The sequence below is a fragment of the Nannospalax galili genome, unplaced genomic scaffold, assembly GCF_000622305.1.
Source record: "Nannospalax galili isolate Female #2095 unplaced genomic scaffold, S.galili_v1.0 scaffold291, whole genome shotgun sequence".
NCBI lineage: Eukaryota > Metazoa > Chordata > Mammalia > Rodentia > Spalacidae > Nannospalax > Nannospalax galili.
The window spans coordinates 3027876-3042969 of NW_008330588.1; the positions used below are offsets into that span (position 1 = coordinate 3027876).

At 43.3% G+C, this 15094-nt stretch overlaps 1 protein-coding gene across 1 annotated transcript in view; it reads left to right on the forward strand.

The window, feature by feature from the left end:
* The first annotated feature begins 3751 nt into the window (after nucleotides 1-3751).
* The window catches only part of Piwil2 (piwi like RNA-mediated gene silencing 2), a 70092-nt gene continuing 58749 nt past the window's right edge, over nucleotides 3752-15094 (forward strand). The window contains exons 1-5 of the mRNA XM_008850403.3: nucleotides 3752-3937; nucleotides 8002-8089; nucleotides 8222-8360; nucleotides 8937-9143; nucleotides 10112-10222. Coding sequence (XP_008848625.1) covers nucleotides 3752-3937; nucleotides 8002-8089; nucleotides 8222-8360; nucleotides 8937-9143; nucleotides 10112-10222 — 731 coding nt within the window. The remainder of the gene's footprint in view (nucleotides 3938-8001; nucleotides 8090-8221; nucleotides 8361-8936; nucleotides 9144-10111; nucleotides 10223-15094) is intronic.

Genomic DNA, 15094 nt, shown 5'->3' on the forward strand with positions numbered 1-15094 from the left:
GAAAATAAAAATCTTTGTCATATTTTCAACTTTGTAGACATTTGCAGTCTAACAATGGCACTGATCACAATGGGTTCTCTAACCACTCAAGGTAGTCAGTGGACCTTCCACACTGCTCACTCTACCCAGGCATCTGGTACTGTTGAGCAAGGGAATGACCTTCTCAAAATTTCAACTCAGAACAATTTCTAACTCTACCTCTGCTTTGGTTTGAATATCCCCTCCAAAACTCAAGGTGACATTTAATTGCAATTGGCAGTTTTGGGAAGTGGACCCATAAGAGGTGATCAGGTTACCAGGGCTCCACTCTCAGGAGTAGATTAATGCTGTTTCAAAGGAGTGCTTTCTATGTACGTGTTCTCTTGTGTCGTCGTCATCCCTGTGTCGTCCCCGTCCCCGTGTCCCCCCCCCCCCCCCGCCCCCCCCCCCCCCCGTTGTCCTCTTCTGCTGTGTTTTGATACAGGAGGAAGACTCACACCAGACACTGCCCTTCCATCTTGACATTCAGCCTCCAGAACTATGAGAAGTAAATTGATTTCCCTTGTAAATTACCCAGACTTGGGTATTCTGCTATGGCAATAGAAATCAGACTAAGATAACATCCACTGCCTTTTTGTGATCTAGGTATCTCAGGGTCTTAGTGTTTTGTGTTTCTGTAAAAGAACACTTCAGGGAGCTGGAGAGATGGCTCAGCAGTTAAGAACACTTGCTGTTCTTCCAGAGGACCCGGATTCTATTCCCAGCACCCACATGGTGGCTAACAACTATCTGTAACTCCAGTTGCTATCCTAAAGATGGACAGTTTAGAACAGAAGTGTTCTGATAGGGAATATACACTGTATGAGATGTTGATTAGCTTTGGAAAGAGTCTAAACAGATGCCCACATTTCAGAATGCTCCAACAATCTTTATCTCCAATCAACACCAAGATTGTATGGATTTTCCTTTGGTGAAATAGTATTTATGAGGTACAGATTACTTAGAAACAATACAGAAACCACCTGCTCTTCCATCAAGAGTAAAAATCAAAGGAACCCAATTTATACCCCCCCTTTTGTTGTTGCTGGTTTTGTTTTGAGACAGGGCACATCCCCTTTGTAACAAATGATGCTTGTTTCAGATTACAGAACATTTGTGTTCAGAAAATCATCTGGAATTACTGTTGCCATTCTTCAAACCAGACCACTTGCTGAATCCTGTACCTAACCTACAGTTTCAATGCATAATGACTGACTCTTCTGTGCAAGGCTTGGTCAGTGTTCCAAAAAGGATAGAAAGTTAGGACTTCATCAAGGTTAAATAATTTGTATAACTTTTTTTTTCCTGCGGTGGTGGGGATGAAACCCAGTTTGGCAAGCCTTTTAACCACTGAGCTACATCCCAACATCAAGCTGCTATTTACGACCTACACCCTACAGCCTTTAACCTGGGAGGATCGGGCTGGTCACTGTCAACATGGAAGTGCGTGGGAGAGAAGGGTATCAGGATTTCCCAATGCCTAGGCTCTTGGTAACTTTAAGCACGCCTAGACTGTGTGAAAGGACGAGCCAATGAGGCGACGCCATCTTGTGAGTGGCATGTGGTTTGGCCAATGGGCTGAGCCCCTGGGGCCGGAAGGAGACCGGAAATCAGGACTTGGGGCACGTGGTTGGCTCCCCGGCGCGTGTGGCGAGGGTGATAGTGTTCTTCCAAGGTAGGCCTTGAGGACTGGAGGCCCGGGGCCCAGGCGTGGAAGGGGACCCCTGTGTAGGCCTGATGCACTTTTGCTCAGGCTTCCTGTGGTAAGTGAGGGCCTCTCCACAAAGCCCTCCCATCATCCTCTCCGGCTGGCCCCTCCCCCCATGCCCTTCCCCCCATGCCAGAGGAATTCGTTATTCCAGTGTGTGGGAGGAACGCTGGGTTGGAATAGGAGGGAAGGGGTGGCTCGAGGGCCGGCTCTGGCTCGTGCTTCAGAAGCACATGACTTAGAAGGAAATTGACTAGTTTTGGTCACTTGACTTGGGACTCACGTGGTGGAAAGGTATTTTGCTCAGGCAGAGCTGGTGAGGCTTGTTTCCAGGGCTTGGCCTCAGAGGTAGGCCTGGGACTCATCCCTGGCCTCTGGTCAGCCCAGTGTGTGTGTTAATAAAACCAGGGAACATCTCCCAAAGGAGGGACGTCCTGGAGGGGCCACCTGTGGCAGTGGCAGTGACAGTGGGGCGAAGGAAGGGTGAAAGGCCTTCAAGACGGCCGGAGCCGAGCCCGCCCTGTGGTTTTGTTGAGTTCGCTTAGTGCATGATCCTCTATGAACCAGTTAGGCCACCGACTGTTCTAGATTGTTAGGTAGGGGCTGGGGAGGTGTGGCAGGAAGGGCAGCTGCTGAGGAGCGTCTTTTCTGCCGTCTAGACTAGTGACTAGAGTTGAGTAAGTCCATCCTTTCTGTGCATGGCAGGATTTCTCTGTAGCTCATAGGCATGGCAGATTTTCAAAAGTTCAAAAAGGCATAATTTACATTTAAGAAAGATTCCTGGGATTGGGAGGGTAGAGAGTGCAAGTTTGCTTAACATGCCTTTAGGAATCAGGGGCTGGTTGACATGGTGAGAGAAACCTCTTATAGAGGGAGTTCTGAAATCTGTGAATTATAAGAAGTTGTGAATTACAAAAATTGATTTTGAAGAGGCGTGATGGATCTTAGATTTGAGATGGAGTCTGGGGCTCATCCCTGGTTATCTAGGGAGGCAAGGTGTTAAATACAACCTGCTAGGCCCAAAACAGAAAGGTTCTGTAACCTAGAGATCTCAGTCTTGTTGGTGTTTGAAAATAATTGGAGAAAGATTGAGAAAAGCAACTAAATCCAACAAGGACTTGATTTGAATGCAGTTGTAGATGGAAAGAAAACTGATAAAAGAGAAAAAAAAGCAAAACCCATAAGTATTATTTATAGAATAATTTTATGATGTGGCTATGTTAACCATAACTAAAATCATCACCATACATAAAAATTGCTTCCTTCAGCTGGGCTTGGTGGCATATGCCTTTAATCCCAGCACTAGGGAGGTGGGGAGGCAGGCAGATCTCTGAGTTTGAGGCCCGCTTGGTCTCAGTGTGTTCCAGGCCAGCTGGGGCTACAGGGAGACTCTGTCTCAAAAAGACCACAGGGGGGAAAAAAAAAAAAAAAGATTCCTTCCTTCTACAATAGGTTGTTAAACTAATGGGCTGAGTTCTGTGAGAGACTGGGTAGAAAATTAGTTCAAGGAGTGCTTCTGTTTCTAAGAAATTGTTAAGGGGAGATGCTTGGAATTTTCTTAGTTCAAATAGAAGCCTTAGTGGGACATAGTGGCTTATTCCTATAATCCTAGCACTGGAAGTTTACAAATTCAAGGTCTGTCTAGGCTACAAGGCAAGATTGTCTCAAAAACAAGAAAGGTTTGGTGGCAAATGTGTAATTCCCCAGTACTTGAGAGGCTGAGGCAGGAGGAGTGTTGAGTTCAAGGCCAGCCAGGGCTACATAGCCAGCTCCAGGCCAGTTGAGGTTACAGGGAGACCCTGTCTCAGAAAGACAATAAATAAATAAGTGAATCTTTTGATGAAATGAATTTGTTACAGGAGACTATCTCTTATCCAACCCAGTTAACTAATCTTCCCTGCCTTAGGAATTTATCTTGAAGGGAGAAAAAGGCAAACAATTGAGACTCTGTAATCTTTAATCTTTTTGATAATGCTGGCAGGTAATTAACCAGAAAAGGATCAGCAGTCATTCTAAAGCCTTTTAATGGATCCTGTTCGGCCGCTGTTCAGGGGGCCCGCTCCTGTCCACCCATCTCAATGTGTGCGAATGCCAGGCTGTTGGCCACAAGCTCCTAAACCTTTGGACTCAGCCTGGGCAGGACCTGCAGGCAGAGGCCATGTGTTTAGAAAGCCAGAGGAATCCAGCCCACAGCTCCTATCAGCACAAAAGGTAAGACCACATCTGGTTGTTTACCTATGTGACAAATGAAACTGTCTTCAAAGACTTGAGAAACCAGGGTGTGCTCTACAAAACCAAGGGCTTTTTAAAAAAATTTTGTTTGTATTTCAAGTTATTTCTGGAAAAATGTGTTAAAAATTGTCTCTCTTTGGAATAATAAAAATATTCTAAAATTTAGTCTGGCATGGTGGCGCACGCCTGTAGTCCCAGCACTTGGAAGGCAGAGGCAGGTGGATCTCTGTGAGTTCAAGGCCAGCCTTGTCTACATAGTGAGTTCCAGGACAGCTGGGGCTACAGGGAAACCCTGCTTCAAAAAGACAGAAAAAAAAAATTCTAAAATTTAAAAAATAAAAATAAATAAAAATTAGCACATAGAGCTAAAATGGAGCTCAGTGGTGAAGTACTTGGCTAGCATGCACAAGGCCGTGAGTTCAAAAAAAATAAAGATGCGGTTGTATCTTGGGCGTGCAGTTCAAGTCTTCAAGTTGCAAGTCTAGAAAAAGTGCCTCAAAATAAACACTAGATAGATCTGGGTAAGTGCCTTAGGTTGGTTTTCTAGCTTTCAGTCATATGTCACCTGTCGATCCATCCATCTCTCTTTCCATCCTTCCATACAAAACTGAAGGGTTTAGAGTTCCAGCCTGTTGCTCCTTCTGTGTGTTCAGGTTTTACTCTGATTAGGATCTCTGTGGTATTGGCAGCAGTCCTATCTCTGAGGTAATAATCGTTCCTTTCAAAACTCCTTGCCCAAATCTTGCAGGTAAAGAGGATCCTCGATGTTGCTACTGCAGTATGAACACATGTGTATGCTCAATCTCCTAACTGTACAGTCTTTTTTTTTTTTTTTGGTCTTTTTGAGACAGGGTCTCACTGTAGCCCCAGCTGGCCTGGAACTCACTATGTCGACCAGGCTGGACTTGAACTCACAGAGATCCATCTGCCTCTGCCTCCCAAGTGCTGGGACTATAGGCATGCGCCACCACGCCCAGCTTGTATAGTCATTTTTAAGAACAGCATTCATCCATAATTAATATGTCAAAGATAAAGTGTACATAGAGATGATGCAGTTATGATCATTCTGAGTAGAAAGTGTTAATAAGTTTTTTTTTTTTTGTCTGTCTTTTTGAGACAGGGTCTCCCTGCAGCCCCAGCCAGCTTAGAACTCACTATGTAGACCAAGCTGGGCTCAATCTCACAGAAATCCACCTGCCTCTGCCTCCTGAGTGCTGGGATTAAAGGGTGCACCACCATGCTAGATTTAGATAATGTTTCATAAAAAGAAAACTGTGAGGCTGGAGAGATGGCTCAGTGGTTAAGAGCATTGGCTGCTCTTTCAGAGGACCTGGGATCAATTCCCAGCACCCACATGGCAGCTAACAACTGTCCTTAACTCCAGTTCTGGGGGATCCGACATCCCATTTTGACCTCTGTGGGCACTGCGTGAGATGAGGTGCACTTACATACATGCATACTCATACACACAAAAATAAAAATAATAAATATTTTTAAAAAGAAAAGCTATGGCCAGGCATGGTGGTGCATGCCTTTAAATCCCAGCACTTGGGAGACAGAGGCAGGTGGATCTTTGTGAGTTCAAGGCCAGCCTAGTCTACATAGTGAGTTCCAGGCCAGTTGGGCCTACAAGGAGACCCTGTCTCAAAAAAAAAAAAGGAAAAGAAAAACTGTGACAAGAGTATTGTAGGTTTGCTCAGATGAAATGGTGTTATTCACATGGAGTTCTGATTGGTGTAACAGCAAACTTTGAAGATTATCACAGGAATGCAGTAGCAGGATTTTCTTTTCTTGTTAAAGAAAAGAAAAAAACAGAACTGGGGATGTAACTCAGTTGGTAAAACTTGCCTAGCATGTATGAAGCCTAGGGGTTGAGCCCAGCACCACATGAAGTGGACATGGTGGAGCAACACTGCAGTCTTAGCACTGTGGCTCAGAAGATCAGAAGTTCAGTGGTCATCAGCTATAGCAAGTGTGAGACCAACCTGAGATACATGAAATAAGAAAAAAACAACCGCCCAAACTTCTGATGTCCTTAAGTGATTTAGCTTTCTAAAAAATTATTAAGCAATCTTCTTGTTCCCTTTTACCTTGGCTCTATAGGAAATACGATTGGAAAAGGGCTTGGGGAGATAGCTCAGTTGGTGAAGTGCTTGCTGTGTGAACATAAGGACCTCATTTTGAATCTCCAGCACCCTTGTAAAAGCTGGGCAAAGTGGCTGGCTCTCAGCTGTAATCCCATGTCTTAATCCCAGTACACCTAACAGGGAGATGGGAAATAGAGACAGGAAAGTCCCTGGAAGCTTGCACATCATCTAGCCTGGCATCTGTGCCCACTTACACAAATAGCACACACAAAGATTAATTTTTTTTTATTTAAAAAATTTTAAAAACTAAACATGACTTTATTTCCAGTACTGGGGAGGCAGAGGCAGGCAGATCTCTGTGAGTTCAAGGCCAGCCTGGTCTACAGAGTGAGTTTCAGGCCAGCTGTGGCTACAGGGAGACCCTGTCTCAAAAAAAACCAAAAAAAAAAAAATTTTAAAAACTGGAGCTGGAGTGGTCACTCAGTAGTTAAGAGAACTGGCTGCTCTTACAGAGGACACAGATTCGATTCCCAACACCCACATGATGGCTAACAACCATCCATATTTCCAGTTCTAGGGGGATCCAAGGATCATCCTCTTCTGACTTCCTCGGGCATTTCACAACACAGGTGTACTTATATACATAAATTATTATTTTATGTGTATGAGTGTATTGCCTGGAACTGAGGTTATGGACAGTTGTTAGCCACCATGTGGGTGCTGGGAATCGAACCCTGGTCTTCTGCAAGAGCAGCCAGTGCTCTTAACTGCGGAGCCATCTCTTCAGCCCCAATAAAATTATTTTTTAGTCTTTTTGAGACAGGGTCTCCCTGTAGCCCCAGCTGGCCTGGAACTCACTATGTAGACCAGGCTGGCCTTAAAGTCACAGAGATCCTCCTGCTTCTGCCTTCCAAGTGCTGGGATTAAAGGTGAGTGCCACCATGCCCAGCTCCAATAAAATATATTTTTTTAAAAAGTTAAAAACTAGAAGAATGGAAATAACTGTTTTGTGACATTTTCATATATTGTATATCAATTTATAGGTTTTAAAAACGATTTAATTTCATATTTATGAGTTTTTTGCCTGCGTGTATATGTGTGTGTGTCCTTGGTGCCTGTGATGACCAGAGGAGAGTATTGAGTCCCCTGTAACAGAAGTTACAGATGATTGTGAGCGACCATGTGGGAGCTGGTAACCAAGCCTCAGTCCTGTGAAAGAGCAGTAAGTAAATGCTCTTAACTGTTGAGCCATCTCTCCAGCCCCAACTCATAGATTTGTTTTGTTTGTTTTGTTTGTTTTTGAGACAGGGGTCTCCCTGTAGCCCTAGCTGGTTTGGATGGAACTCACTGTGTAGACCAACTTGGCCTTGATCTCACAGAGATCCACCAGCCTCTGCCAAGTGCTGGGCCAATTCATAGGCTTTTCAATTATAACTACTTATATTTAAAAATCTAATATGATAGCCAGGCATGTTGGCCAAGCCTTTAATCCCAGCACTTAGGAGGCAGAGGCAGGCAGACTTCAAGGCCAGCTTGATCTGTATATCAAATTCTAGGCCAGCTGGGACTACAGAGAGACCCTGTCTCAAAAAGACTTAGAAAAAAAATTACTACATTTTTATTTGCTTGGTGTGCATGTATGCCTGTGTGTATGTATGTTATGTGTGTGCTGTCATGCCACAAAGTGCATGTGGTTAGAGGACAACTTGCCAGAGTTGATTCTCTCTTTCCACAATGTAGTCCCAGGGGTTGAACTCAGGTTGTTAGGTTTGGCAGCAGGCACTTTTACTCCCTGAGTTATCTCACTGGCCTATATCCCTTATTCTTAGAGCATTTATACAATTTGGAGAACATTTTTTTTTATTTACAAAGAATTGAGAAAGCCATTGTTTCTGTCCTAGTTTCTATGGTTCTAAAACACTTCTTATGATAACTTTAATCATCATATTTCCCTAGGAGTCTTTGGGTTTGGTGTCTATGTTTCGTGGCATGGGCCTTGAGATGGCCTCCCGGGCCCCTTCAGAACGAGAAGCACCTCCTTTAGGTATGTGGAAAACTAACCAGGAATGTGGAGGATATATGGTTTAGCTGTTCTTGGGTCCAGGTGGTTGATTTCAGAAACCTAACTCTGCAACATGTTGTGTTCACAGTAACAGCTGAGGTTTGGCTCTTGCAGGTAGAGGCATTTTAGGTCGAGGCTTGTCTGTTAACATGGTCCGCAGGGACAGAGAAGAACCCCGTCCCACTTTACCTGCTCCTTCGGTGCTGGCAGCTGGGGACAGCAAGCTGGCAGAGGCATCTGTTGGTTGGAGTAGGTAGGTAAAGTAACCTGTGAGTTTGCAGTAGGCTGCAAAGAGAGGTCCTGGGACAGGCATGCTACCTTCCATTTCCAAACTAGACATTTTCTAGGAGCAGTCAGCTGCTGCTGATCCAGGCAGGTGGGAAGGGAGAGGAGTAGCTCTCCACTGGGTGTCTCACAGTTTAATTTGCCCCCTTCACAAACTCCCGATGGTAGACGCCCTTTAGTCTGGGTGAGTCACATTTCCCTCACTTCTGCTCAGGAAGATAGATATTCTGAGAGGGAATACCAAGCACTACCCATCATTTAAAGAGAACCCCATGGCCTGGTCTGGTGATACATGACTTTAGTCCCAGCAGCGGCAAGAGGACTTCTGTGAGTCAAGGCCAGCGTGACCTACATGGTGAGTTCTGGACCTGTCAGAACTACATAGTAAAGCTCTATCTCTAAATAAGTAAATAAACAGAATCCTAGGACGGAGCTTAGGCCCCTTTGGGCATTCCCTACAGGAAAAGAGTGGTAGGCTTATAGGAATGGTCTGGGTGCCATGCAGAGCAGAAAAGCCCTGACTTGCCTCCCTTTCCCATCTCAGAATGCTCAGAAGAGGGAGCTCAGATGTCTCTTTATTACCACTGGGAAGAGCAGCTGGTGGTATAGGCAGAGGCGCAGACAAACCTCCAAGTGCCTTTGGCCTGGCCACCCGGGATCCCCAACGGCTGCTACAGCCTCCAACTCTGTCTCCAACCTCATTGCACTCTGCAGATCCCCCTCCTGTCCTGACTGTGGAGCGGAAGGAAAAGTGAGTTAAGAGCATCTTGTGCGCTAAAGGAGGGATGGCAGAGGAAGAGATAACTTCAGAAGCCTTTGCTTGGGCTAGTGGGTAGAAATGTGAGCAGTATTTTGAGAGTCCAAAGTCTTACTGAGGTCGTAGGGACTGGAGTATGTTTTGAATTTTGCCAGTAGGGAAATGGATGAAGAGATGGGATAATTCCTGCAGAAGTTCACTGGGTTTGACAGTGAGTATATACAGTAGCATGTGCCTATGAGTGAACTTACAGTCTGTTGTTTCCTTTCAAATTGACTGACAGTTTTCTGCCATGTTGAAGATAAGGAAGTCATTCAGGACAAATATTGGCAGCAAGTCATCGTTCTCTGTGGAACTAATTCTTTGTTCTTTGGTAGCTGGCTTTGAGATTCATGTACTATTACTAAGGCAGCTAAGTAGCTTTGCCCATGCTGTTAGACATTGCTATGGATTTATCTTCAAAGCTTGCTTTAATGCATCTTGTTTCTTAGTTTGTATATCTGTAAGTGAAATGGGAAAAAAAAAAACATTACTTTTCCCCCCAATCTTTCTCTTGTTAATGGGGGTTGGTTGATCAGTTGGTAACTGGGGATACATGGGTCGCCTTAAACTGACAGGCTCAAGCAATCCTTCTGTTTTAGCCTCTAGAGTAGATGGAACTAAGTTGTATGTTATCATGCCTGTCTTGTATCGTTTTTTTCTCTTTGTTAAATTTTATTTATTATTTTTATTTTATGTGTATACGTGTATTGCCTGCATGTAGGTAAGTGCACCCATGTCATGCAATGCCCTCAGAGGTCAGAAGAGGCTGTCGAATCCCCTGGGACTGGAGTTATGGACAGTTGTTAGCTGCCATGTTGGTGCTGGGATTCAAACCCGGGTCTTCTGCAAGAACAACCAGTGCTCTTAACCACTGAGCCATCTCCCCAGCCCCATATCTTTTTTTCCCTTTATTTTTCCAGAGAGCTTTTTGTCAAGCAAGGATCAAAAGGAATACCTCAATATTTGGGACTGAACCTCATCAAAATCCAGTGTCATAATGAAGCAGTTTATCAGTACCATGTAACTTTCAGGTGTGTACAGCTATTTTTCTCTATAGTGTATGTCTTAGACAGCAAGAATGGTCTAGATCTCTTCTGAGGTAACTTTGTACTGCTCTGAATAATCCTAACTACTTCCTATGCAATAAGCCTATTGTCAAGGTTCTAACAGGAAGCTCAAGCCTAATATTTGTGTGTTGTTAGCTATTTTTCCAGCTCAGATTTTGACTTCATCAGGTTTATTTGTGAAGCTAGAAGTGTATTTCATGTGAAACCAGTGAAGCTTAAGTTCAGGGCCTCTTGCTTGCAATGGGCTCTTCTCATAACTTTTAAAAAAATTTTATGTCTATGATTGTTTTGCTTACATGTATGTAAGTGTATCCATGCCTGCAATGCCCATGGAGGCCAGAAAGAGGGTGTCAGATTTCCCTGGAACTGGAGTTACAGATAGGTTGTTAGTTTCCATATGAGTGCTAGGAAGTGAACTTGGGGCCTCCGCAGGAGTAGCCAGTGCTCTTAACTCCTCAGCCACCTCTCTCAATTTTCCATATTTTTCAAATTGAAAAGTGCTTATCAGTTCGTGTTTCCGTTTATCTAGAGGTTTTAGCTGGAATTGTGAATAATAAATGTTTTGAAAATTAGAATATGGAAATCTGAATTTTTCTGATAGTTACTGTAACGTTTATGGAGCACAACATGATGTTTTCGAACATGTACACATTGTGGAAAAACTAAATGATGCTGACGTAGCTGTAATGTCATCTATTTTTTTATGGTGAGAACATTTAAGGTCCTTTTTAGCAATTTAAAAATATACAACATTAGCCGGGCATGGTGGCACACGCCTTTAATCCCAGCACTCAGGAGGCAGAGGCAGGCAGATCTCTGTGAGTTCAAGGGCAGCCTGGTCTACATAGTGAATTCTAGGACAGCTGGGGCTACAGGGAGACCCTGTCTCAAAAAGACCAAAAAAATAAAACACAACATATCATTAATTATAGTTACCATACCATGACATGCAGTATATCTCACTGAAACTTTCCCATTTCAGAGACTGTCATTGCCTTTGACTAATGTCTGTCTCTTTCCTCATCTCTCCCCCACACCAGCTTCTGGTTACCACAACTCTGTATGAGTTTGATTTTTTTTTTAGAATCCACCTATAAGTGAAATCTTTTTTTAAATTTCTTAACTTTAAATTTTTATTTTATGTGTATGAGTGTATGCCTGCATGTATGTAAGTACACCCATGTTGTACAGCCCCCGAGGAGGATAGAAGAGGGTGTTGGAGTCCCCTAGAAGTGGAGTTACTGACAGTTGTTAAATGCTATGTGGTGCTGGGATTCAAAACTGGGTCTTCTGCAGGAACAGCAAGTGCTCTTAACTGCTGGACCATCTCTTCAGCCCTGAGATCTTTTTTTTTTTTTTTTTTTTGGTCTTTTTGAGACAGGGTCTCCCTGTAGCCCCAGCTGTCCTGGAACTCATTATGTAGACTAGGCTGGCCTTGAGCTCACTTAGGTCCACCTGCCTCTGCCTCCCAAGTGCTGGGATTAAAGGTGTGCGCCGCCACGCCCAGCCCCAAGATCTTTTTAAAAAGGAAATTTCTTTTGGTCTTTGAGACAGGGTCTCCCTGTAGCCCCAGCTGGCATGGAACTCATTATGTAGACCAGGCTGTCCTGAAACTCACAGAAATCCACCTGTCTCTGCCTCCCAAATGCTGGGATTAAAGGTGTACACCACCAGGCCTGTCCCCAGTTTTTTAAAATATATTTATTTTAGTTTATGTGTATGAGTGTTTTGCCTGCATGTAAGTGCACCCTTGTCATTCAATGCCTGCAGAGGCCAGAAGAGGGTGTCAGAGCCCCTGGAACTGGAGTTAAGGACAGTTGTTAGCTGCTATGTGGGTGCTGAGCCATCTCTCCAGCCCCTTTATTTTTAATTATGTGTATTTATGTATATGTCTCTGTGTGTTGGAATGTACATGTGAATACAGGTGCCCGAAGTATCAGATCCACCTGGAGCAAGAGTTATAGGCTGTTTTGAGTCATCCAGTGTGGGGGCTGGGTACCAAACTGTGGTCCTCTGTAAGAGCAGTAAGTGTTCTTTACAGCCAAGCCACCTCTATAAGTGAGATCTGCAATGATTATATGGTTTATTTCACCTATGATAATGTCCTCTAGGCTTATTCATGCTACAAATGGCAGAATTTATTTTAATTTTTTGGTTTTTAATCCTTAACCTTTAATGGCTATGATATCCCTCCAGCCCTGCAGAGTTCATTCTAAAAACTGTAGACTCTAGGTGTAGTGGCATACACTGGTTATCTCAGCACTTTGAAACTGAAGCAAGATTATCTTGTGTTCAAGGCCAGTCTGTGCTACATAATGAGTTCCAGGCTAGCCTGGAACTTGTCTCTAAAGAAAACAACATATGTCAGGCATGGTGGTCATGCCTTTAATCCCAGCACTTGGGAGGCAGAGGCTTGCAGATCTCTGTGATCTGGCCTACAACAAAAACAACATACAAAAACAAATTATTGTTGTGGGTGATGGTTAATACAGAGACTTAAAACGGAATCATAGTGCCAAGAATAAGTGTTGGTGGAATGCTCAACCCTAAATGGTACATCTGTATTACCCCCTCCAAGACCCTGGGAACATTGTAGAAAAACGATTGGAAAGAATGTTAGAGGGGAAGAATTACAGAGATGTGCTACAAAAAATTTTTTTTTCTTAATGTGGCATAGCTGTCGCATTCATGAATTCACTGCAGCTGTGGTCATCTACAAAACAGTACAGATTTGGCCAGGTAATATTTCGTTGTGGGTGGAGGAGGGGCTTATGAAGCTCCACCCTTCCCTGAGAGACTGTTGGCAGTTATCAGTTGTTGGGGGAGGGGGTATGATTTTCTTCAGTGATGTAACCACTGAAAAGTTGCCCATGTTTCAGTAAATAACCTCCCACCCTTGCTCATGCAAGCAACCCTACTTAAACTCAATAGGTCATACACAAAGAGATAGGAAAGCAGAAGAGGAACCACTTGAGAAGAACAGTTTTAGCCAAAGAAGGAGGGTAGTGCGGGCAAACATGATTAAAATTTGCTATATACATGTATGAAGCTGTCAAAGAATAAAAGTATGAGGTATGGTGTCATATTCTGTTGGGCATTTGTTTCATGTTTTCCGTATCCACCTGCTGATGGATGTGTCTTGGCTACTGTGAATGTGCTAAAATAAATATAGGCGCATAGATATTTCTTTGAAATAACTGATAATAGATCCTTTGGGTCTATATCCATAAGTGAGATAACTGAGCATATGTATTGTGATGTTGCTATAATCATATGTATGTGTATGTGCATGTTCATCTGTGTGTTTGTGTGTGAAGGCCTGAAACAACTCCACATGTCACCTTCAGGAAGGCCATCTACCTTCTTTAAGACAAAGCCTCTCATTGGCCTGGACCTTACCAGTTAGGCTAGACTGGCTGGCCAGCAAACCTTAGGAATTATCCTGTCTCTGGGATTACATGCCCATATTTTTACATGGGTTCTGAGGGTTAACTTAGGTCCTTGCCCTTGCAAGGCAAGCACTTTACCAACTGAGTCATCCCTCCCAGTCCTATTTTTAGTCCCTTTAAGAACTTCCATACCATATTCCAAAATTGCCGTACTAAGAAATGTGAATTTTTTAAAGGACACCTACTAAATAATGGTAGAAGAAGGAAAAAGGAGTGAAGAGAAGAAAGAGACTGTTATGGGGAAAGTACCTAGAATTGTAAAGACCTAAGAAAGGATTTATCTGTCCCAGCATCCACATGGTAGCGAACAACCATCTGAAACTCCAGTTCCAGAAGATCTGACACCCTCTCTGGCTGTGGGCATTGCATAGCACGGGTGCATATACATGTAGGTGTAACACTCATACACATAAAATAAAAATAAAGGATTCATCTAAATGAGAACAATGTGGTTGATTTCAGCCACAAGAAAGTTAATTTGGCTTGCTTTCATTGTACCCTTGGTGATCTTCTATCAGCTGTATTAGAGTTAGAGAGAAAACACTTCAAATGAAAGGAACTATGGAGAGCCCAGGCTGTTAGGACTAGCCAGTGAATCCACCACTCATTTCAGAAATGAAAAAGGAACAAAAGACAGCAAGACTTCCTACCAGGATTAAGAAGCCAGAGCACAGCTAGCTGAGCTGCATCTTTGATGGTAAGGGAAGGAGCCAGAGAAGACAGGAAGTAGAGTCCCAGGAAGCCAGCCTGATGTGGACCATAAAGGGAGGAGCTGAATATTAGAGGGAAGAAGGCTATCTGAGAATGGACTAGCAAATGCTGGTGAAACAGGAAAGGTCTCTTGCATTAACTGGACCATGGAGAAGATGTATTTATAGGGCTGGGTATGTGTGTACTTTATACTGTGTGTGCACACACACAGCTGTTCTTCATGAACCATCTTTTTTTTTTTTTTTTTTTGGTCTTTTTGAGACGGGGTCTCCCTGTAGCCCCAGCTCACCCGGAACTTGCTATGTAGGCCAGGCTAGCCTTGAACTCACAGAGATCCACCTGCCTCTGCCTCCCAAGTGCTGGGATTAAAGGTGTGGGCCACCACGCCCAGCATCTACATTTTTTTTCTTTATATATATTTTTTTAATTTTTTGCTACTTGCAACCTCTTTTTGCCTCAAAATTTTTTTTTATTTTGTTTTTTTTTACAATTAAAGTTACAGTTTTAACAATATACAAAATATTAGAGTAATTCAGATTTTTTGGCATAATGATTACAGATTTGATAAATACATTTTATATCTCATAATAGCGATGAGGATTATACAAAAGCTATTAAAACAATTATGAGAATAAATTCTATTGTCACTTAAGTATCTAAAGCTATTTTCCTTTGC